At 42.5% G+C, this 25,712-nt stretch overlaps 2 protein-coding genes across 4 annotated transcripts; both read right to left on the reverse strand.

Annotated features, from left to right (window-relative positions):
- Window positions 1–460: 460 nt before the first annotated feature.
- Window positions 461–1,296, reverse strand: LOC131132341 (uncharacterized). The gene is made up of 2 exons (XM_058077879.2): window positions 604–1,296; window positions 461–514 (listed from the first exon to the last, which is right to left on the reverse strand). Exons 1-2 carry the CDS (start codon window positions 1,294–1,296, stop codon window positions 461–463), a joined length of 747 nt encoding a protein of 248 aa, XP_057933862.2.
- A 5,781-nt stretch (window positions 1,297–7,077) lies between these two features.
- sv2ba (synaptic vesicle glycoprotein 2Ba) lies at window positions 7,078–23,931 on the reverse strand. Of its 3 annotated transcripts, XM_078792742.1 has the most exons (14): window positions 23,632–23,778; window positions 23,469–23,552; window positions 21,304–21,914; window positions 15,212–15,392; window positions 13,748–13,899; window positions 13,484–13,617; window positions 12,140–12,229; window positions 11,816–11,929; window positions 11,647–11,735; window positions 11,418–11,582; window positions 11,206–11,339; window positions 9,686–9,886; window positions 9,437–9,596; window positions 7,078–8,430 (listed from the first exon to the last, which is right to left on the reverse strand). In XM_078792742.1, exons 3-14 carry the CDS (start codon window positions 21,797–21,799, stop codon window positions 8,247–8,249), a joined length of 2,100 nt encoding a protein of 699 aa, XP_078648868.1. In that variant the 5' UTR covers window positions 21,800–21,914; window positions 23,469–23,552; window positions 23,632–23,778; the 3' UTR covers window positions 7,078–8,246. The 3 variants fall into 3 exon arrangements, with proteins under 3 accessions (XP_078648868.1, XP_057934808.2, XP_078648866.1); XM_058078825.2 differs by lacking the exons at window positions 23,469–23,552; window positions 23,632–23,778 and adding an exon at window positions 23,795–23,931; XM_078792740.1 differs by having other exon boundaries at window positions 23,469–23,781.
- Window positions 23,932–25,712: the final 1,781 nt, after the last annotated feature.

Below are 25,712 nucleotides of genomic sequence, written 5' to 3' on the forward strand. Positions count from 1 at the left end.
TCTTTTTGTGTTGTTTTTTCTCCATCCATAGGTTTGAATGTGAGCGTGGTTGTAGAGGTATTATTGTGGTTGTGTACTGATGGAGGTGTACAAGTACACTGCAGTGCTAATATTTAGCTAGCATTATACACTTTTATAATATATGTAACATGTACGATTCCATTCTATCAGCCAAATGGCAGCATTCTAATCATGGGACCCCAAACAAAACTAGTTTTGCACATTTTTATTATAAATAGTGTCATTTGAAGAAGTATATAAAAATAAGCTGTTGGTATTTACAAGACAGGACAGCAATAAATACACGAAAACAAATAAATTAGTCCTTTCACAGTGAGGCGCTTTAAGACAGGAAGTAGCCTGCTCAGGTGGCGGCGGCCATGTTTTGAAGACAGGAAGTAGTATGTTGTTGGATGACGGCGAGACCTGGGTTGGGGTGGCGGCGGTGGTGGCCATGTTTTTAAGCCCAGTAGTGTCTCGGCACCAACGGGATGCAGTAGTCGTTGGCGTCCATCTGTATGGAATATACAAACAGGATGTTGAGTCAAAAGACAGGAAGTAGCTGATGTTTGCTGTTCAAAAGTTGACCTGGTGAGGACGTACCTGAGAAGATGATCCCGCAGGCACCATGGGTTCCCTCTGAGGGGCGCTGCTCAGTCCAAAAGTACAGTTCCCAGAATGCAACACTCCAGGCTGACCCTCAGAGGAGTACAGGATTTGGCTCTGGTTCAGGTTCTGGCCTTGCAGCGGGCTAGACTGGACCACGGGGGGTCCACGCTGGAAGTAGGCAAGGATGTCCGGTGAGGAGGCGCCGCTGGCCGAGGTGTCTCCTTGCTCCCTCCTCTGGAACAGGACCTCCTCGCTGAGGCCCAGCTGGGCGGACAGGAAGGAGATGTAGCGGATGGCCAGACGCAGGGTCTCGATCTTGGTCAGTGTCTGACCCGTGGGGGCCACCGAGGGCGGCAGGTAGGAGCGCAGGTGGTGGAGCGCTTTGGTTAGATCCCTCATCCTCAGCTTCTCCTTCTCGCTGGCGCTCTCCCGCTGTTTGCTGCGGGTTCTCGTGGCCCGGCCCGTCTTCCGCCCCGACCCGGAGCGGGAAGAAGCCTTGATCGCCGGGGAGTATCCGGACTTGGTGGTTTTGGGGGCGGACTGAGGCGGCTGCCGGTAGGTCGGAGACAAGCTGGAGTCCATGGAGTGAACCGGGGACAAAGTGTCCGGGGAGGAGATGCCGGAGAGGTCCGAGTCGGAGAACCACTGGTACTGAATGCCGTAGTTGAGGACAGGAGAGGCGTCCATGTTGGCTGGGCGGACTGAGGCTGCGAGTGCTGCTCGGCTCCCAACTCCTGCTCTTTAAGTCCAGGCTGGGCCCACGAGGTGCCAAGTGACACCTCCGCACATTCTCCACTACACGCGCGCACACACACACACACACACACACACTGAAGGGGGCTGCAGGGTCTCAGGCTGGGAAAGAGGAGCTGCAGAAGCAGAGGTGTGAATTTTGACTCCTCCTCATAACAATAAACACTTTTTATTATTTTTGAGATGTCTTTGGCACATGTCCCTAGTTTGGGGGTGTTCCGGATTCCGCTTGCATTCACTTCTTTTTTTGACTTTTTTTGTGTGTGTGTGTGGGGGGGTAAAACAGTGAACAGAGGGTCACAACAGGAGACAGTGGCGGGAAAGTGGACGCTTCATTGGGTACACCTGTTGCTGCGGACACGACCGGTTAAGTTTACACACTTTGTGACGGACTGCCAATAATCACGTACTGTACCTTTAAGGCCAGTGGTTATTTACCCCTCTTCATATGCCCAGGTTAGGTCGGATCAACCTGCTTGGCATCATCAGATGTGGAAATGTGGTCTGATGGCGGACGAGTGAGTGATGGAGGTGCCGGGCTTTCATGCTGATGAGAAGGTGTCGTTTCACACCTCAGCTGTGAGAACGCTCAGGAACCTCCGCTAACCTCCTCTAAACCTTGCCGCCTCCTCTCGTTGTGACGAGGCTGCATCCCGCGTGCGCGTACATGGAGATGATGAAATTCATTCATTTTCTACCGGGGGTGTTGGAGCCTATCCCAGCTGTCTTCGGACGTGAGGCGGGGTACACCCTGGACTGGTGGCCAGCCAATCACAGTGCACATATAGACAAACAACCATTCACACTCACATTCATACCTATGGACAATTTGGAGTCGCTAATTAACCTAGCATGTTTTCGGAATGTGGGAAGAAGAGTACCCGTAGAAAACCCACGCATGCACGGGGAGAACATGCAAAACTCCACACAGAGATTAGCCGAGGGTGGAATTGAACCCTGGTCTCCTAGCTGTGAGGTCTGCGCGCCAACCACTAGACTGCCGTGCCGCCCCGAGATGATGAAATAATTATATAAAACAATGATAACTTATTAAATAATGATATTAAATATTCAATAGTAGCGTGCAAATAGACTAGAATTATTTAAAATGACTATACATTATTGTTTATTACTATTATATTTTAAAAATGAGTGCTTTTCCTCAATCAAATAATTCTGTATAGTATACTGTATACCGTATGATAAGATGCTAACTGTATAGTATAATGTATGATAAGATGGTAACTGTGTATACTATACTGTATAGAGATGGTAACCATGATGGTAACTGGAAAGTATACTGTATAGCAGGGGTCTCAAACATGCGGCTCGTGGGCCAAATGTGGCCCACAGGACACTGGTTTGAGGCCCCCACCTTGATATGAAAGTTTAATGTTAGTGCGACCCGCGCAAGTTTGATATGGATGCTGTATGGTATCATGTACCCAGAAAAAATTATTACGTTTGATTAATGTTCATGTTAAAGGTTAAATAACTGTTAATAGTTATCCTCCCTATCCGTGTGGAAGTGGTACGTTTTTGGCTGTTTAAGTTTAAAGGAAATAACTTGGAGGCTACCGTTTAGGTCGCTAGCTCTCTAGTTTGCGAGTTAGCATGTGTCTCAAGACCCTGCAGTTGCGCAATATGTTGTAAATAAAAAGAGTATAAATGTGACTATAGTCGTGTTTTGTCATGTCTACAGGGCTCTAATAATGCTTTGTTCATTTTAATCTGAAAAAAATCATTTGTCTACCCACCAACTATATGTGGTTTCTTAAGTTTTTATTATTATTATATTTATTTATTACTGATTGATTGATTTTCTTTATTTTTGATTTGTTTATTTATCTTTTATCTTATTTTGTGTAGAAAAATAAAAATTAAGATATTTGAGAACAGTGGAATGTTTTATCAGAGCTTTTCTTGTAGAAAATCGTAACCAAAGCAAAGTTGATTCATTTTTCTGTTTTTAATAAATGTGTTTTTTTTGGGGTGCGGCCCAGCCTCGCCCAGACCCTAGCTCCAGTGGCCCCCAGGTAAATTGAGTTTGAGACCCCTGCTGTATAGTGTATGGTAATATGGTAACCGTGTATGATATAATGTATGTTATATCGCATGATGCCAACCTGCAGTATGAAGTTGGCCAACAAGTACATCGAAATATGAAGTATGCTTGGAAGTACTATCTAGTTAAGGACGCTACGACGCTCGGCTGCTGTGTCAAGTGGAGGGCAGAGCCAACCGGGCTTGAACCCGCAGAGCGACCCCGGCCGTCCGCCCAGCCGGAGGTGAGGCTGTGGGAGTTTGGCGGACAGTTTGGCACCTCTCGGGGGTGAACGCCCACCCACAGCAGGCTCTGAGGCCGGGCTGCCTGCCACCTGTCTGGACCTCCACACACAGACCTCCAGCCAGCCCCCATGTGACCTCCAGGGGCGGCCCGGGGAGGGAGTGGAAAGGGGGGGGTGAAAACATTCTTGGAATGATCTGGAAGGATGGGAATTGCTGGGATTTCTGAGTTGAATATAGTTGGAATGATATATGGTATATACTGTATAATATGTATTCATTATTCCCAAAATATGCCTCACTATTCTTTGCAGTTAAAGTGGAAATAATGCAAGAAAGAACAATAAGAAAATGTTATTATAATTAAATAAAATTAAAAATAAACAACAAATATATGATTAAAAATGTATGTAAAAATATCAGGTTTTCCCCCCAAAAAAACAAAACGCATTTATTAAAAACAGAAAAATATACAAACTTTTTCAGTGCTTTGGTTCTGATTTTCTACAATAAAAGCTCTGATAAAACATATATAATATTTTAATATATATATATAATATTTTAATTTTTATTTTTCTGCACAAAATAAGATGAAAAATAAATAAACAAATCAAGAATAAAGAAAATCAATCAATCAGTAATATAGTACTATTAAAGCCCTGTAGACATGACAAAACACAACATAACAACAATTTATACTTTTTTATTTACAACATATTGCGCAACTGCAGGGTCTTGAGACACATGCTAACTCGCAAACTAGAGAGCTAGCGACCTAAACGGTAGCCTTCAAGTTATTTCCTTTAAACTTAAATAGCCAAAAACTTACCACTTCCACACGGATAGGGAGGATAACTATTAACAGATATTTAACCTTTAACATGAACATTAATCAAGCGTAATAATTTTTTCTGGGTACATGATACCATACAGCATCCATATCAAACTTGCGCGGGCCGCACTAACATTAAACTTTCATATCAAGGCGGGGGCCTCAAACTAATGTCCTGCGGGCCACATTTGGTCCGCGGGCCGCGTGTTTGAGACCCCTGTTCTAAACTTTTGATCAGCTAACAGCTAACCCCCCCTTCTTGCCTTAAATATCATAGCTCAACTTAAAGCCTTGTTAAGATCCTAACCTGCACAAGCTACATTCTAGCTATTGTCATTTTATACCGCAGTCCTTGCCTCAATATGTTTCATACACGTTGGAAAAATAGGTATAAAACATAAAGCAGAAATAATCATATTTTTACAGTAACCTATATTTATGTTTTCATGATATCATTTATTGTGATGGTTGCAGGCATGCTGTTGTTTGTAATGGGGTGCAGGGGGTGGTGTGGGGGCTTGCTGTGAATGAAGGGGTGATATTAGGCACCTTAGGTGTGAAGGGGGGGGGGTAGCTGGAGATGGGCAATAAACTTCATTGTTGCACATGCTCAGTTTAAATTTCTTAAAACATACCAATGGAAGCAAAAAATACCACACGTCGATGATGGGGCGGATATCCTAGCAACAATACCACACGTTGATGATGGGATGGATATTCTAGCAGTCAAATGTTGATAAAGATGGTGGTCACATCATCATCATCATCATCATCATCAGTGTGTTTTTTGGCACCTGAGCCAAAGTCAACATGTCCTCCTTTTAGCACCACTAACTCACACCTGCATGTTATGTTAGCATATGATGTTCACGTCAACATAATGACATCGTGCGGGTCACATGTGACTTTCTTTATATTCATGTAGAAGTGGCCGTCATCAAGCTTGTACATGGGGTGCACCAGGGATGGCTTATATCATATTTTATGTTCTACACCAGGGGTCTCAAACTCAATTTACTTGGGGGCCACTGGAGCTCTTGTCTGGGTGAGACTGGGCCACATCAGGTTTTCCAAAAAAAAAAAACAAAAACAAATGAAGAATAAAGAAAATCAATCAATCAGTAATAAATAAATATAATAATAACAATAAAACGGCAAATAATAAAAACTCAAGAAACCACATATAGTTGGTGGGTAGACAGATTATTTTTTTCAGATTAAAATGAACAAAGCATTATTAGAGCCCTGTAGACATGACAAAACACGACTATAGTCACATTTATACTTTTTTTACTTACAACATATTGCGCAACTGCAGGGTCTTGAGACACATGCTAACTCGCAAACTAGAGAGCTAGCGACCTAAACAGTAGCCTTCAAGTGATTTCCTTTAAACTTAAAAAGCCAAAAACTTACCACTTCCACACGGATAGGGAGGATAACTATTAACAATATTTAACCTTTAACATGAACATTAATCCAACGTAATAATTTTTTCTGGGTACATGATACCATACAGCATCCATATCAAACTTGCGCGGGCCGCGCTAACATTAAACTTTCATATCAAGGCGGGGGCCTCAAACTAGTGTCCGTGGGCCGCGTGTTTGAAACCCCTGGTCTACACTATCAAGAATGATTTATTATACATGCTCTCTCTTGGATGTTGACAAATACCTGAGCTGTACTTTGAAATATATTTACTGTATTTATTTATTCTATTTTCTTATTTGTCTTATATCTCCTATCTGGGTTTGTTTTATTTTCATGATGACATTTTTGCAGAGGTTCTCTGAGATGAATGAAATATCTATCCAGTATGAGGTGGCAAACCCCCGGCTCTCCAGCCACATGCGGCTCTTATGAAGGCATGAAAGCATATCAAAGTTTAGTTTATGACGGTATTTGCGCATTGTATGAAAATAGCTCAAAGTGCCCCAGTCGGATCGTGATCTTTTGAGAAAATTATTTGTCAAATTTGCCATCAAAATTGTATGGGAAAATGAAATTAAACAAAAATGTGGATGAACTAGGGCTGGGCGATATGGACCCCCATATTTTTAGGTTGAATATCATCCACAAAGTTTACACAAAAGTTTTATTAAAATGTAAACAATCTTATAGAAAACCAGCTGCTGAAATAAAGTAGTATATTATCTTTATTAAATAAATATAGAAAAGGTTATATCTAATGTCTAATCTTCAGTGCAATCTTGCTGCAGTCACGGTTGTCTCCGTTGCCTGGTTAGCGCTTAGCGTTAGCGACGGTAAACATACTCGATACCGTCTTTTTCTCTGTTCACTCGCGCTACGCAGCCTCTCCTCCTTCATATCGCCGCGGGGATGCCCGGTCGCTCTGCGTAGCGAAGGGGTGCTCAATGCTAACAGCTGCTCCCGAGTGTAAACAATAGAGCAAGACTAAGGGGTCGGTATGGCACCAACAACAATAAGAAAGTCATAAATAAAGCACTACTAAACACTAAAAACAGAGCTGTTGTAACTAGCTTGCACACAAGGCGGCGCCATCTTGAAACATGACACCTACGCACCAAATCCAGTCTATATTATATGAACCATAAGAAGACGACACAGAAAGCTGGGATCCCTGGCCTTTATTCAAGTCATGACAGCGCTACTAGCATACAGCTAAGTCACACCACGCTACGGCATGTACAAGCACAAACAGCACGTATATCACACTCACACTATTGTGTTGAACACGCACACACACACACACACACACACACACACGGTCATGCCAAGAAAGTAACACACGCCTTAGAAATGTTGACACATGTTGTCAGAAGAAGAAGAAGGTTGTGTGAGAACGAGCATCATAGCAAAAACAACCAACACACTCGTTCCCATTAAAAAAAAACCAAACAACAACAAGAGAAACACAGAAAAGAAAGAGAAAGTACTAGATAGCACGACAAGGCTACACGACACAACTACCTCCGCTCAGGACCAGCAGGAAGGAGAAAAGGGACGTTTCCTTAGAGTGACCTTGAAGTCCATGGAAAAGATGCTAGGGTATTCATAAGTGCAGGCTTTTCATTTAGGAAAAGACGCATTCATGTGGTTTGCGTTTTTTGCTAGCTAACGTTCCACCAAGCGGTACACTTCCATTGACGTATTACTACACGCTACTACTTTCAATTTCCTCACGTCACAAAGGAAAAAGCTGAAAAAAACCCAACAAAAACCGTCTTCGCTACACAACTTAAACTAAAGCACTGCCTTGAGTCAGCTGGAAGTTTGATCCTTCAGCAAACAGGCTAACCTAGCTTGATGTTGCTGTGAATGTTAGCTCACATTGCTATGCTAGCGTCAGGAAAGCCAAAGAGATTAGCGTAACAGTGTTAGCAGCCAGCGAACAAAGGCCACAAATGGACGACTCGGTTTTTCGTATCGAACGTAAAAGTGGCCCCAAATCCTGGTCTGGATAATTCTCGACAATGGAAGCGTACCGCTTGGTGTTTACTTGTTGAAGCCAAGCTATTGCATGTAAACTGGAAAACAGGACAAGTAAAAAGACAAAACACTAGTTTCTTGTTCACGTATGATCCGGGCGGCAGCAGGAACAGGAAGTCAAAGTCCACGCAGGCAACCAGACATCTTGTAAAACATATCAATCCTCTAACCAACACCTTCTCCACGCCGTTCCTCCTCCTCTCCGTTAATGTTCCGCTTCTTGAAATGACTCACGGCCGTGGTTGGCGACCCGGCCTTTTTTTTTTTTGCGGTGGCGGGACTTTTTGGCTTTTCAAGAGAGGATCTTCTCCCGGGTCTCGGGCAGCTTGAGCGCCAGAAGACCTCCGCAGACGAGCGCAGAGAAGGCCAAGAAAATAGGGATGATCTTTGTGACACCCACAAACGCGGCGAAGATGAAGCTGGCGATAATGGCCGCCAGCTTGCAGACGGCGTTCAGGATGCCAAACGCTGTTCCCCTGCCGCAGAATTACAAAACGTGCATAAAAAGTTGTCTCTTTTTGTTTTTGAAATATTGCTCTAGTAGTGAAAATTAGCTCCTAGCTAGCTTTTCATTCATTTACTGGTATCATGCTAATAGATTTTCTCAGGCTAACATGGTCCCACCGGTCACCGGCCCAGGAATGATTCAGCACTTCTGTGGATACTAGCAGGTAAGCTAACACCAGCAATAGCTCTTATTTTTTTCCTTTTGTCTTATGTTTATTCCTTTAATTATTCTCCTGTTATTTTTTTTCCTGTTATTCCGACGTTTATTGCTTTAAAGGGGATAAGAATCCCATTGAAAATGCTATCGACTCAAGCTTCGCAAGCTACCATCTGTCAGCTAGCATTACCATGAATCTCACCAGTAAATGAATAATAATAATAGTAATGGTCATTGACAAAATGCTATTGACTCTGTCTGCTAGCATGAAGAATAATGGTTATTAAAATGAACCATCCGACAAGCATTTGTATAACTTTATATGGACGCTAGCAAGGAAGCTAACGCTTATGAAAGCTACCAAAATTGCGAAAATAAATAAATATAATAATAACAACAAAACGGCAAATAATAAAAACTTAAGAAACCACATAGTTGGTGGGTAGGCAAATTATTTTTTTCAGATTAAAATTAACAAAGCTAGCATGACCAAGATGCTTCTTTATTTTACAGCTGAGTAAATGAAGAATAATGGTTATTAAAATGAACCATCCGACAAGCATTTGTATAACTTTATATGGACGCTAGCAAAGGAAGCTAACGCTTATGAAAGCTACCAAAATTGTAACTGCTAGATTTTACTCTCTTATGTTTGTCTTTCAGGTGACGTTTGAGTATTTGTCTGCGTATGACGTAATTTTGCTAGAATGACAACAAGAATGGAAAACACGCTGGTCGTCGGCCATTTTGTGTTTCTGTGTCTTGGTGTTGTTTTCATACCTGCCAACATTTGCATGTGGAAATGAGTGAAATTGTACCTTTTAGAGGAGGGGTAGAGTTCCACAGAAATGACCTCTAATCCGTTCCAGGCCGCCACGCTGGCGCCGTAGAAGAGACACTGCCAGCATATCACGGCTCCTTGGCTGAAGCTCAGCAGGAGCAGGAAGGTACAAGCGGACGACGCTAGCATGGAACCACCTGTACACACACACATACACACACACACGTCACAGTTCAATTCCACTCACGTTTCCACCAACAGGTCCCGCCGGCGTCCAGGAACTGACCTATGATTCGAATTCTACCGATCTTGTCCATGAAGAGCGCGGAGATGATGTTGCCGGGCAACACGGCTAAGCTACCCAGGAAGCTGACCATGTAGATGACGATGTCGTTCTCCTCCTGGAAGTTGAGATGGCAGCCTTTCTTGGGATGCAGGAAGGTGGCGTTCTCCATGCGGCAGTTCTTGAACTTCTCCTGCCACAGGTCTGGTGAGTGACAACATTGCACACCACTTATGATTAATCGTGGTGCCTTCAGGGACCGCAGAACAAAGTGAAAAATATCCACGATTGACAACAAAGACACAATCATGTCAAAATTGAGACCTTTCTCAGACTTTATGTTGCACTTTTAGTGCAGGAGGAACTTTTGTTGTGTGCAGGGTTGTGTCGGGCCAAAGATGATGTGAGACACGCTTGGCCTCTGCAACCACTTCTGACTCCATGTTGGCTGGGCGTCAGTCTAGAAACGTCCTAATAGCCAGTAGTACATGTCAACATTTACACTTGGGGGCCACTGGAGCTAGGGTCTGGGCGAGACTGGGCCGCATCAGGTTTTCCAAAAAAAAAACGCATTTATTAAAAACAGAAAAATGAATAAACTTTGCTTTGGTTTCGATTTTCGACAATAAAAGCTCTGATAAAACATTCCACTGTTCTCAAATATCTTACTTTTTATTTTTCTACACAAAATAAGATGAAAAATAAATAAACAAATCAAGAATAAAGAAAATCAATCAGTAATAAATAAATAAATAAATACAATAATAACAATAAAACGGCAAATAATAATTTGCATATAGTTGGTGGGTAGACAATTATTTTTTTCAGATTAAAATGAACAAAGCATTATTAGAGCCCTGTAGACATGACAAAACACGACTATAGTCACATTTATACTCTTTTTACTTACAACATATTGCGCAACTGCAGGGTCTTGAGACACATGCTAACTCGCAAACTAGAGAGCTAGCGACCTAAACGGTAGCCTTCAAGTTATTTCCTTTCAACTTAAATAGCCAAAAACTTACCACTTCCACACGGATCGGGAGGATAACTATTAACAGTTATTTAACCTTTAACATGAACATTAATCAAAAGTAATAATTTTTTCTGGGTACATGATACCATACAGCATCCATATCAAACTTGCGCGGGCCGCACTAACATTAAACTTTCATATCAAGGCGGGGGCTTCAAACACGCGGCCCGCGGGCCAAATGTGACCCTTGTTCTAAACTTTTGATCAGGTAACAGCTAACTCCCCCTTCTTGTTTTAAATATCGTAGCTCGACTTAAAGCCTTGTTAAGATCCTAACGCGGCCCGCGGGCCAAATGTGGCCCGTAGGACACAAGTTTGAGACCCCTGATGTATGTGATCCCTGTTGGTATTGGTATCGGCCGATTTCACTCATGGATGATCGGGATCGGCAGCATGAAACCTGATGGGATCATCGCTGATAATAACAATGCTTATTTATTTTCCAAGGCAATTTGACAGGTGAAAAAAAGTGGGCGGGGCGTACCTGTGTTGTAGAAGACAGTGTTTTTGATGGTGCAGTTCTCAAAGAAGGTGTTGGTGGACTTGATGTCTTCAAAGTAGCAGTTCTCGAACAACGACTCTTCAAACTTCACCGACTTAATCTCGATGTTTTCAAACCTGAAACAAAAACGGTGCACACCTCAATTCCCGTTCCGCCTGGATGTCAAGCAAATGGGCGAAGGTTCGGCGACGTACTTGTCATGAATGTACTCGCCCTCGCGGTGCACCTGGTTGACCAGCGAGAAATTGAAGTGGAAACGTTCCACGCGTTCCCGATGGAAAACGCGTACTTTGGACTCGTACTCCTCGTACTGCATGTACTTGATCATGTCAGGGAACCACACTCCTAGTCCGTGGTAGCTGACACAGACCAACAAAGATGTTTGTCACGCTTCCAACGACAATGAGCTTCTGAGTGGAGTACCTGAAAGCCAGACAGAACCAAACGATCACCAGGAAGAGGCCTTGCAGTCGCAGCTCCGCCGCCGACAACGACATCACGTTCGCCATCACCTGAACGGGAAAGCCCACAAGGCGTGAGGCGGGAATTCAGCCGACCCCCGGGCAAAGGGCGGCGTGTTGCGTGTGTCCACCTGCTGCAGCATGGTCAGGTGTCTGACGGTCCAGCGCTGGAAGGCGGTGCCCGTGTCGCTCTGGATCTCGATGAACTCATCCTCCTGCGTCTGCGGCGTCTTGATGTTGGTCACCTGCGTCGCAACAGCGGCTTTCAGAGCTGACACGACTTTTCATGCACTCCATATCATGAAGGAAGTGTTTGTGTAGAGTCAAAGCTAAGGGAAAAGTTGCCTCAGTCTTCATACGGGTTCAAATTTTTATAGAGAAATGTGAAAATGAAAGTGATGCTGCCCCCTGCTGGTATGGAGTGGACTATGTTCTACGTCCACAACTGAACTCACAGTGAAGACTCTTTCCGGCTCGCCTTTGGCCTTCCAGTTGGTGTCGTGGACCTGACGCAGGATCATCCATGCCTCGTCGTGTCGAGCGCTCTTAAAAAAAAACATTTTTATCATTAATTTTTTCTACTTATTCATGCTTTATACACTGCTTATTCATGACTTATTAAGCCTTAATTAGCTGCCACTAAGTCATATATGTTGCCTATATTGAGAAGGTTGTAAACAGGTTTTCTGTGGTCTAAGTAGCAAAATATTCGGCTGCACAGTGGTCTAGTGGTTAGCGCGCAGACCTCACAGCTCGGAGACCTGAGTTCAATCCCACCCTCGGACATCTCTGTGTGGAGTTTGCATGTTTTGTTTTCGGTACTCCGGTTTCCTCCCACATTCCAAAAACATGCTAGGTTAATTAGCCACTCCAAATTGTCCATAGGTATGAATGTGAGTGTGAATGGTTGTTTGTCTATATGTGCCCTGTGATTGGCTGGCCACCAGTCCAGGGTGGACACCGCCTCTTGCTCGAAGACAGGGATAGGCTCCAGCCATCCAGCGGAAGAAAATGAATGAATGAATAAATAAGGAATGCTATTTTGAGGAAGTTCACTTATCACTGTGATAAACGAGGGACCGCTCCAGCTTAGTTTCTTTCAATTGCATTTTTGGAGAAACACGGCCCAAACTTAAGCAGTTAAGCCCCCCCTCCCCCACTTAGCAGCAAGGAAATAGAAGAATTGAGTGCAGTGGTCTATTTTTGTGCGCCTGGGTGCAGCCAGGTATGCAGTTGTGTAAGCGTGTTTGTCTTTGTCACACGTATCCAATACCGCATGTGGTGAGAGGCCTGACAATGTGCTGCATGGGCCCCGCCACGGCCGCGTGGTGTTCCGCTGACTGCTTAGCAAGCCTTCGCTACCTTGGCATCGCCATGGGGACGTTGCTGTGACGGAGCATGGCTGAAAGGAAGTGCTAAGTATGTTGGTGGCGAGGCAGAGCACGCCAGGCGACGCCACACATGAGCAGATACGCCGTAGATCAGAGGTCTCAAACACGCAGCCTGCGGGCCAAATGTGGCCCGCAAGACACTAGTTTGAGGCCCCCGCCTTGATATGAAAGTTTAATGTTAGTGCGGCCCGTGCAAGTTTGATATGGATGCTGTATGGTATCATGTACCCAGAAAAAATTTGATTAATGTTCATGTTAAAGGTTAAATAACTGTTAATAGTTATCCTCCCTATCCGTGTGGAAGTGGTAAGTTTTTGGCTATTTAAGTTTGAAGGAAATAATTTGAAGGCTACCATTTAGGTTGCTAGCTCTCTAGTTTGCGAGTTAGCATGTGTCTCAAGGTCTGACCTCCAGAAGGAATCGAGGGCTTTCAGGCATGAAGACGACTCCGACGAGGGCGGCCATGGCGGGAAGGAGACACACCAGGATGAAGAGCCTCCAGCTGTGCATCTGGAACTCCGTGCCGATGGCGAAGCCCCAGCCTGCAAAGACGGAAGGCGTCTGATGGACCAAAGTCTACTCGAGGTAAGATTTTTTCCAGGGTTTTCTATTTCATGTAGGGCGGGGCCGGTCCAGAGCGTAGCTCGGTCTATCTACGTGCGCGGTGCCAACCGTAGTGCGGGATGATTCCCCAGGCAGTGAAGGAGGCGTACAGGCCCCCCAGCATCCAGAACATGCAGAGCCAGCTCAGATGTTCGCCACGTTTGTCCATCTGCAGGAACTCGGTGAAGTAGGTGTACACGATGGGGATGGCGCCGCCGATTCTGCAAGAGAAGATGATAAGCGTCCATCAGGTACGACCTCACCGCACGTGCCTGCTTTGCTTTTGCTTTGGCTTTGCGTTGGCACTTGCTAACTCATGCAATACCGATAAAAATATTCATGTATGGTCTTATATTGGGGTCAGTAAGCTGGGCATGCCGTCTTATATTCATGTATGGTCTTATATTGGGGTCAGTAAGCTGGGCATGCCGTCTTGTATTCATGTATGGTTGTCTTATATTGAGATCAGTAGGCTGGGCATGGTGTCTTATATTCATGTATGGTTGTCTTATATTGGGGTCAGTAGGCTGGGCATGCCGTTTTATATTCATGTATGGTTGTCTTATATTGGGGTCAGTCGGCTGGGCATGCCGTCTTATATTCATGTATGGTTGTCTTATATTGGGGTCAGTTGGCTGGGCATGCCGTCTTATATTCATGGTTGTCGTATATTGGGATCAGTCGGCTGGGCATGCCGTCTTATATTCATGTATGGTTGTCTTATATTGGGGTCAGCAGGCTGGGCATGGTGTCTTATATTAATGTATGGTTGTCTTATATTGGGGTCAGCAGGCTGGGCATGGTGTCTTATATTCATGTATGGTTGTCTTATATTGGGGTCAGCAGGCTGGGCATGGTGTCTTATATTAATGTATGGTTGTCTTATATTGGGGTCAGCAGGCTGGGCATGGTGTCTTATATTCATGTATGGTTGTCTTATATTGGGGTCAGCAGGCTGGGCATCGTGTCTTATATTCATGTATGGTTGTCTTATATTGGGGTCAGCAGACTGGGCATGGTGTCTTATATTCATGTATGTTTGTCTTATATTGGGGTCAATAGCCTGAATGACTTGGAAGTTCCACTGTCTTGGAAGATGATGTCATAAGGGGTAGATTGTGGTCATCTACAAACGCAAACATTGCATTTATTTGGAGCTTATGATATATTAGGAATATATTATCATCATTATATTGTGCTCCACTCTTCATGCAAAAGATTTATAGTTAATATTCCAATGCTATCTCAACCATAAAGGGAAAAAAATCACATTGTTATATATTTGTTAAAAAAAAAAGATTTGTGGCCTCTCTGCAGTAAAGATGACAATGTGGATGCATTCATGAGCTTCTCATTACTCATCCAAATCAAATGTCAGGGCTCCGCTCATGCTGCAGAAATGCGGCTTCCCGTGCAAATGGAGAAATAGAAGACAATCAGCGACTCGAGCCCGAGCATTACTGACGCTAAAGGTCAGGCAAGTGCGAAAAAGCTGCAAAGAAGAGGAAATGAAATGTACATCTCATCTCTCACCCCAAGCCGGAACAGAACCTGAAGAAGAGGAAGAAGCCGTAGCCCTGAGCGAAGCACGACAGGAAGGAGAAGACCAGGTCGACGCTCAGGACGTAGATCAGGCACTTCCTGCGGCCCATCTTGTCGCACAGACCCCCCCACACGAAGGCGCCCACCATCATGGCCACGTACACCAGCAGGCCTGACGACAAAGCAGGTATTGTGTTGCTCACACATGATACGGCATCGACTGTGCATCACGTGATATCACACCTAGACGGTCCACTGCAATCACACCCAGCACGACACCTCCAGCAAACATCATCATGCTATGCATCATCAGGAAACATCAACATGGGCGCTTTTCATTTCAAAACACCGCCAAGTAGCATCCAATAATAACCATGGAAAATACATTTTTATACATGTTTTGTATCTGTATTGCTACAGTATGAAAACACCACACACTATGACATCTATATATTTTATTTTCTTTATTAAAATATTATTCTTGTTATTTATTATTTAGAACAAAGACATAGTTTTTCTTGTTGGACTAATATATATTTTTATAATTATTATTATGATATTTGTTACTTTACATTCTTTAAAGGGCCCCAATAAATGAATAACTGTTGGTGACTTAGGGACCAACAGACCAAGTGACCAACAAATGAGCGAATAAACTTTTAGGGACTTAGGGACTGACTCAAACTGACTTGAACTGACTTAGGGACGAACAGACCAAGTGACCAACAAATGAGCGAAGAAACTTAGGGACTTAGGGACTGACTTAAACTGACTCAAACTGACTTAGGGACCAACAGACCAAGTGACCAACAAATGAGCGAAGAAACTTTTAGGGACTTAGGGACTGACTCAAACTGACTTGAACTGACTTAGGGACCAACAGACCAAGTGACTAACAAATGAGCGAAGAAACTTTTAGGGACTGACTTAAACTGACTCAAACTGACTTGAACTGACTTAGGGACCAACAGACCAAGTGACCAACAAATGAGCGAAGAAACTTTTAGGGACTTAGGGACTGACTCAAACTGACTTGAACTGACTTAGGGACGAACAGACCAAGTGACCAACAAATGAGCGAAGAAACTTTTAGGGACTGACTTAAACTGACTCAAACTGACTTAGGGACCAACAGACCAAGTATTTTATTTTATTTTATTTATTTTATTTATTTTATTTATTTTATTTATTTTATTTATTTTATTTATTTTATTTATTTTATTTTATTTTATTTTATTTTATTTTATTTTATTTTAATATTATTCTTGTTATTTATTATTTAGAACAAAGACATAGTTTTTCTTGTTGGACTAATATATATTTTTCTAATTATTATTATGATTTTTGTTACTTTACATTCTTTAAAGGGCCCCAATAAATGAATAAAGAAATGACTGTTATTAGTAATATAATATAACAATACGGTTTATTCTTTTCAATATTTTGTTGATTATTTTATTTTGAAGATGGCTTTATTTAGTATTTGTTTTGTTATTTTTTTTGTTTTATTTACATTTAATTCATGCTTAATTTCTGTTAGGGGATTAATAAAGTATATATAATCTATTAATCATTTTTTATTATCATAATTATGGTGTTTTTAATCCTCTGTAGCACTGACAAATTAGCGTGAAATATAAAGTGTTACAAATCAAATCAAATAGAAAATTAATTATTTATAGTTTCTGATTATTTATTATTACTGATGAGTTAGTAAGTGGAAGTAGCTCATCAGTAATTATTCTATTATACTTATTATTATTATTATTATTATTTTTATTATCTTAAAATCCTGTTTGTGAGCTGTGAGTGCACAGCAGCCATGCAATACCTGTGATGTCCACAGGGGGACGTCATTTAGCCATGTATGGTTGCAGAGATGCCCATAATGAAGTTTGATATGGTGTGTTTTATCACAGTAACTTGATGAAGAATGGTGATATTCACGCGGGAACGTGAACAGCGGCGACATTTGCACAAATGTGAGTAGGAAGTAAAGGTCAGAGTCATTTGGAGGTGAAAATATGGAAGTTGGGCTCCCGGCGCTGGTGGAAAATGTGTTTTGCGACGGTTAGCGTTTGTTAATGGCCGGCTCACACGCTTTGGGAATCAGTCAGCAGGTGGTTGAAAGTCGGCCATCACGGCCCCCCAAGCAGCGAGCGGCCGCGTTGGCCGTGATAAAAAGCACGGTGCCAATGAGCGTCCTCTCCAGACCTTTACTTCGCCGTCCGCCCCCGCCTGCACGGTGTTTTACTACACAGCCCTAATTACAGCGGGCCTAAGCGGCTTAGCGGCACGTGGAGCCATAGTGTGCGTCTTCCTGTGGATTAGTGGAGCGTCCAAATGCTGCGACGCTCCACACGCCAAAGCGCCCGTCTCCGTAAGGCCCAGCCCGCTGGGTTCTGGTGTGCACATGGCCCCTGGGATGAATGCTAGAAGATGCGCTCCGTGGGTCGGAATCCAGCCTACACCTGACGTGTCAGCTATGTGAAGCACTACACTTCACATTATGCAGCATTTTATGGCCCATCAGTTCTTCTCTGTAGTTCTTCATGTGACCCGGGTCCAGTCGTTCTAGCCTCAGCTGCGTGGCGAGCTAACCCTTGTTGTCTTAGCTTTCTTGTTTCAACTCGGGGAGCATCGGATCGGAGTTGCTAACGGATATATGTCCAAAGTGTCAATATGTTCTCTTTCATGATGTTCTTGTGGCTTTTGTCACAGAAGGTGTTCGCGAGCGGTCTGAGATGCGTGCCAGCTTGACATCGTGACGTAAGGCTCGGTACGCCTACATTCCAGACCTGCGGGCGGCAGTCGTGTAAAATGAACGTTGCCCAAATGCAAACAAGTCATTGGGTTGGTCGTCTCCAAACCTCCATGGCTGACTGATGTCGTTTCAACCATGAACGAAGGAGTGAACCAAGGAGCCAGTGAAGGAAAGAAGAAGCAAATGAACAAATGAAGGAGCCATGGAAGCAGGGCGGGAACGTACGAGCAAAAGAATGTTCAAGGACGAAGCATTACAGCAAACAAATGGAAGAACAAAACAAAAGAATGCAAAAACGGAGGAACAAATGAGCGAAGAAACTTTTAGGGACTTGGGGACTGACTTAAACTGACTCAAACTGACTTATGGATCAACAGACCAAGTGACCAACAAATGAGCGAAGAAACTTAGGGACTGACTTAAACTGACTTGGGGACCAACAGACCAAGTGACCAACAAATGAGCGAAGAGACTTCGGGACTGACTTAAACTGACTCAAACTGACTTATGGACCAACAGACCAAGTGACCAACAAATGAGCGAAGAAACTTTTAGGAACATAGGGACTGACTTAAACTGACTTATGGACCAACAGACCAAGTGATCAACAAATGAGCGAACAAACTTAGGGACTGACTTAAACTGACTCAAACTGACTTATGGACCAACAGACCAAGTGACCAACAAATGAGCGAAGAAACTTTTAGGAACATAGGGACTGACTTAAACTGACTTATGGACCAACAGACCAAGTGATCAACAAATGAGCGAACAAACTTAGGGACTGACTTAAACTGACTCAAACTGACTTAGGGACCAACAGACCAAGTGACCAACAAATGAGCGCAGAAACTTAGGGACTTGGGGACTGACTTAAACTGACTCAAACAGACTTGGGGACCAACAGACCAAGTGACCAACAATTGAGCAAAGAAACTTAGGGACTTAGGGACTGACTTAAACTGACTCAAACAGACTTAGGGACCAACAGACCAAGTGACCAACAAATGAGCGAAGAAACTTAGGGACTGACTTAAACTGACTCAAACGGACTTAGGGACCAACAGACCAAGTGACCAACAAATGAGTGAAGAAACTTAGGGACTGACTTAAACTGACTCAAACTGACTTAGTGACCAACAAATGAGCAAAGAAACTTTTAGGGACTTAGGGGCTGACTTAAACTGACTCAAACTGACTTAGGGACCAACAGACCAAGTGACCAACAAATGAGCGAAGAGACTTCGGGACTGACTTAAACTGACTCAAACTGACCAACAAATGAGTGAAGAAACTTTTAGGGACTTAGGGACTGACTTAAACTGACTCAAATGGACTTAGGGACCAACAGACCAAGTGACCAACAAATGAGCAAAGGAATGAATGAGTGAATTGGGGAAGGAGCAAATAAGCAAACGAATGGAAGAACAACCTGACTGAGGGACGAACAGCGAAGGAGTGGAGGAAAGAGTGACGTAGGGAAAGAACGGATGCAATGGGGAACAAAGGAGCGAACAAGCAAACAAGGATGAACAAACAAACGGATGAAGGAACGAACCAGCAAAGAAACAAGTCAAGTGGAAAAGGAAGGAATGAGCGAAGGAAAACAACCAGCTGAGAAACGAATGGAAGAACAAACCATTTGTTCTCAGGGACAAACTGGCGAACAACTGAACTAAGGAATGAACGAACCAGCCGTGTGAAGGAAGGAAGGAAGGAAGGAAGGAAGGAAGGAAGGAAGGAAGGAAGGAAGGAAGGAAGGAAGGAAGGAAGGAAGGAAGGAAGGAAGGAAGGAAGGAAGGAAGGAAGGAAGGAAGGAAGGAAGGCGCAAACAAATGCAAGAAGGAACAAACTGATGACGAATGAAGGAGCTAAGTAAATGAATGAGCTGAAGAAGGAACGAGCAAAGGAACGGTAGAACAAAGGAGCTGACCAAAGGAACAAAGGAGCCGAGGAAGGAACCAGCAAACAAATGGAGGAATGAACAAACTGACCCAAGTACGAGCAGACCAAGTGACAAACAGATGAAGGAAGGAAGGAACAAAGGAGCTGAGGAAGGAGGGAGCGTAGAAAGAAGGAATAAGTCTGACGCGGGAACTGACTGAATTGACTGAACAAGGAAGTAACGCATCAACAGACGGACCGACAGCCCAAGCAACACAGGAACAAACCAAAGACATACGTGGATGGGTTTGAATGGGCATTAAAACCAGGGGTGTCCAAGGTGCGGCCTGGGGGCCATTTGCAGACCACGCCGTCTTTTTTTACTGACCTGCACCACATTCTACAAATCTCATTTATCGAGTAAACAAAAACAACAAAAAAACAAAAAACAGCAAGAAAATAAAGCCAAAATATGAAAACATCAGCTTATGTAATATTATGAGGAAAAATTATATAGTAAAGGAAATATTTGTCTTAACAAGTTGTAAGATTTTGAAAATTCAGTTGGACAAAAACTTGATGATAATAATAATAAATAATAATAATAAAAATCAAAAATAAACATACAAATACAAATACATACATACATACAAATAAACAAATACATAATAAAATAATAAAAGTAAAATAAAGTAAAAAAATAGTATTGTAATAATCAGTTGAAAAATTAATTTAAAAAAATCTGTAATTTCCATAGAATTAATAATTACCATGAAATATTACCAAAATGGTCATATGCGAGTCAAAAAGTTGCAATATTATGGGAATAAACTGGTAATGTTATTTTAATGTGAAATAGAAAAGACACTTTTTAAAAAAAAATTGATATTATAACCAAATAAAAAAAAATATTTTTTATTTTTTAAAAAAGAATTATGGGAGGAAAGCCAAATATTATGGAAATAAAGTCATAATATTACCAAAATAAAACTTATAAAGAATGGGAAACTTTTTCATTCATTCATCCATTTTATCCTCACAAGGGTGGGAGGGGCTGGAGGTGCTGGAGCCTATCCCAGCTGTCTTGGGGGCAAGAGGCGGGGTCCACTCTGGACTGGTGGGGAGCCAATCACAGGGCACATATAGACAAACAACCATTCCCACCATATGATGGGACAATTTGTTTTTGGAATGGGGGTGGGGGAGTTGGGGGGGGGGTACCCAAAGAAACGGGGACAACAACCTTGATGCCCGAGGGTGGAATTGAACTCGGATCTCCTAGCTGTGAGGCCTGCACGCTAACCACTTGAACACCATGCAGCCATATGAATAACATGCCAAGGTGAATAGTGAAATAGTACTATATAGTACTTCTATGTAGTATTTCTAGTCAAGTGGAGCGCACATCTGACAATGTTTCCCCCCGCCCACTTACCCAGCAGGCCCTTGTTGGCGTTGGAGATGCACATGTCCTTCTCGGCGCTGGGCAGGACGAAGCCCACCACAAAGCCGTCCACGCCGTCGGCCATGAGCGCCAGCCCCAGCACCAGGAAGAGCATCCACTGGAAGCGTCCGTGGCCGCAGTCCTCCATGATGCTCTCGTACTGCTCGGGTAGGTTGTCCTCCTCCTCCTGCTCCTCCTGCCGGGCGGCCTGCCGGGCCTTCCTCTTGGCCTCCAGTCGGGCCGCCCGCCGGGCCTCCTTGATCTCATCCGGGTGCGGGATACCCTGGTACTCGCCCTCGTACATCTGTTCGTCCTCATCTGCGCCTTCGGTGGCGTCGCTGGCGGCGTCCTCCTCCTGGGGTGGGTAGTCCGTCTGGTAGGGGTACCCGTCCCGCCCGCCGCCGCCGCCGCCGCCATCTTGCCCGTAGGTGTACTCGCCTCCTTCGCTCACCTGCTGGCTCACGTTGTTCTGGTAGGGGTCGTTCATGGTGCCCTCTGGGGGGAGACTCGCCGGTCCCGCTGCGGCTTTGCGATGCTCCCGGGAATCCTCCTGGCGCTCGGCGGCAGAGACCACGAACTATGACCTTCCTGCCACGATCGAGCTGACAACACAAACAGTGTCACAGTCACTTTCATCAACCTGCAGGGGTCAAAGGTTAAGAGGTCTAATCCCGCCCGCCTGTGTCACTTGGAAATATTTCTTATTCCGATTGGATTTATTGGACGCTGTTATGAGTTACAGTATTTTAATGTGGTTTTGGTATGCATGGGTGGATGCCGTCAATCATAATCATGATCATAATAATCATAATAATTGTTTAGTCATGCAGGATTTTTTCTATTTGGACATTTTGACGTCTTCTTTGTGATTTTTGAATCCCTGACGGCAAACACTGCATGTTAATCCGGGACAGGGTGGTCGGTCCACATCTGGCTCTTACGTAACGTCCGGCGGCCGCTCCAAGGTTCTCCTAAACGAACGTAACGACTTCATTGTATCGGACATGCCAGTGATGCTTCGCTTCTTTTTCCACTTGCATGTTGTAGAATTAGTGGAGAGAACACATTTTATTTCTTATTTCTACAATTATGTTGGTTATTTATTATTTATTATTATTATTTATTTTATTTCATTATGTTATTGAATTCATTTGTATTATTAATTATTTATTTCTACTTTTGTCTTCATTATTATTTTATTCTATTTTTTCATATTATTTATTTTAATATTTGTCATTTTTTTATGATTTATGAATTGTTTTATTGATTTATTTGGAATGATTTAATCACGTCAGTCAGGGAAAAACAAGCTTCTTTTTACACTTGCATGTTGTAGAACACATTTTATTTCTTATTTTGTAATTATTTCTTTTGTTATATTTGTTTGTTTTATTTTTCATTCCATTCATTATTTATTTTATTTCAGTCATTATGTTATTGAATTCATTTGTTGAAATTATTTTATTTCTACATCTGTCCTATTATTTTATTATATTTTTTAATATTATTTATTTTAATATTGATGCCATTTTTGATGATTTATTTATTATTTTATTGATTTATTTGGAATGATTTAATCACATCAGTCAGGGAAAAACAAGCTTCTTTTTACACTTGCATGTTGTAGAATTAGTGTAGATCACACATTTTATTTCTTATTTTGTCATTATTTCTTTTGTTATATTTGTTTGTTTTATTTTTCATTCCATTTATTATTTATTTTATTTCAGTCATTATGTTATTGAATTCATTTGTTGAAATTATTTTATTTATACGTTTGTCTTTATTATTATTTTATTCTTTTTTTCATATATTTTTTTTGATGATTTATTAATTATTTTATCGATTTATTTGGAATGATTTAATCACCTTAGTCGGGGAAAAACAAGCTTCTTTTAACACTTGCATGATTGTTTGCATCATATATTTATCATATCATATATTTATGATATGTGGCTGCTAGCACAGCTTAGCTTGCGCGGCCATGTCAGCAAATGTTTACTATCCTTAACATTTCTACGGCTTCTTTTTACACTTCTTTGAGGAGAATATGAAAACAATCCTCCATCTTTGTCACCAGTCAAGTAATGCTTAATATTAGCGTGCAGTTTGACCCTGGAACAGACCATTTCACTCTGGAATTCCAGATGGCGTACCTTTGCCACTTTTAGTGATGGTGGTCCAATAAAAATCTGTCATTGATGATTGACGGCACACATTTAGAAATATGATTTCATAACCTGAAAAAAAAAAACGTAAAGATTTCACAAGTCCGTGACCTTAAGAGGTCAAAGGCCGCCATGGCTGATGTCTGCTCACCTGTCAGGTACGTTTAGGAGATCGTACGTAGCGGTTATTTGACATTTTAACAGGAGCTGGCTCTCACGCCGGCAAGGGCGGTCTAATGACGGCGTTGCTTTGACAGGAAGTCGACGCGTTGCTTCCACCTGTATGCACACACACACACACCTGACGGTCTTACCTGCCGCTGCCGTCCATGAAATCAAGCACAAAAAAGTCCAGGGAGCATTTTGCATTTTCAAAGGTCCAAAGCCGACATGTCCGTGATGATGCAGTCAAGCCTGAAGGATTAGGATCCGACCTCAGCGTACACCCCCCCCCCCCACCACCACCCCGCCCCCATCACCCCTCCCTCGCCCAGGATCATCCCACCCCCTCCCTCCCTCCCTCCTGGGACAAATGGTACGCTCCCAGTTAACACATGCATGGAGGTCAGAGGTCACGGCTAAATGCTAACCATGCAGCTAGCTAGTTTCCTTTTTTTTCACTAGTGTACACATAAGCATCGCTTGTGTTGTCATGGAAACACAACACTCAACATCCTCTGTATGGCTAGTCGAAGATCCTCTATATAACAGGAGCGCTCTGCTGTTTGACTGTAAAAATGCTAGTCAAAGATCCTCCAAATGACAGGAGCGCTTTGCTGTTCGGCTGTAAAAAAAAATGCTATTCAAAGATCCTCTATATGAGGAGTGCAAAGATCATGTGCAAAAAAGCATTTTTGTTGTTTTTTGATGTCTTTGCTAATCAAAGATTAGCCTACTGTATAAAAAAAAATCCTAGTCGAAGATCCTCTATATAACAGGAGTGCTCTGCTGTTTGACTGTAAAAATGCTAGTCAAAGATCCTCCAAATGACAGGAGCGCTTTGCTGTTCGACTGTAAAAAATGCTATTCAAAGATCCTCTATATGAGCAGTGCAAAGATCATGTGCAAAAAAAGCATTTTTGTTGGTTTTTGATGTTTTTGCTAATCAAAGATTAGCCTACTGTCAAAAAAATCCTAGTCGAAGATCCTCTATATTGCAGGAGTGCTCTGCTGTTCCAATCAAAGATTCTCCAAATGACAGGAGTGCTTTGCTATTCGACTGTAAAAAATGCTATTCAAAGATCCTCTATATGAGGAGTGCAAAGATCATATGCAAAAAAGCATTTTTGTTGTTTTTTGATGTTTTTGCTAATCAAAGATTAGCCTACTGTCAAAAAATCCTAGTCGAAGGTCCTCTATATAACAGGAGCGCTTTGCTGTTCGACTGTAAAAATGCTCGTCAAAGATCCTCCAAATGACAGGAGCGCTTTGCTGTTCGACTGTAAAAAAAATGCTATTCAAAGGTCCTCTATATGAGGAGTGCAAATATCATATGCAAAAAAAGCATTTTTTTTGGTTTTTGATGTTTTTGCTAATCAAAGATTAGCCTACTGTCCAAAAAAATCCTAGTCAAAGATCCTCTATATTGCAGGAGTGCTCTGCTGTTCCAATCAAAGATCCTCCAACTGACAGGAGCGCTTTGCTCTTTGACTGTAAAAAAAATGCTATTCAAAGATCCTCTATATGAGGAGTGCAAAGATCATATGCAAAAAAGCATTTTTGTTGGTTTTTGATGTTTTTGCTAATCAAAGATTAGCTTACTGTCAAAAAAAAAAATCCTAGTCGAAGATCCTCTATATAACAGGAGCGCTCTGCTGTTTGACTGTAAAAATGCTAGTCAAAGATCCTCCAAATGACAGGAGCGCTTTGCTGTTCGACTGTAAAAAAAATGCTATTCAAAGATCCTCTATACGAGGAGTGCAAAGATCATGCAAAAAAAGCATTTTTGTTGGTTTTTGATGTTTTTGCTAATCAAAGATTAGCTTACTGTCAAAAAAAAAATCCTAGTCGAAGATCCTCTATATAACAGGAGCGCTCTGCTGTTTGACTGTAAAAATGCTAGTCAAAGATCCTCCAAATGACAGGAGCGCTTTGCTGTTCGACTGTAAAAAATGCTATTCAAAGATCCTCTATATGAGGAGTGCAAAGATCATGTGCAAAAAAAGCATTTTTGTTGGTTTTTGATGTTTTTGCTAATCAAAGATTAGCCTACTGTCAAAAAAATCCTAGTCG

Source organism: Doryrhamphus excisus, linkage group LG1 (assembly GCF_037039965.1).
Source record: "Doryrhamphus excisus strain RoL-2023G ecotype Guam linkage group LG1, RoL_Dexc_Guam_v1.1, whole genome shotgun sequence".
NCBI classification, from domain to species: Eukaryota; Metazoa; Chordata; class Actinopteri; order Syngnathiformes; family Syngnathidae; genus Doryrhamphus; species Doryrhamphus excisus.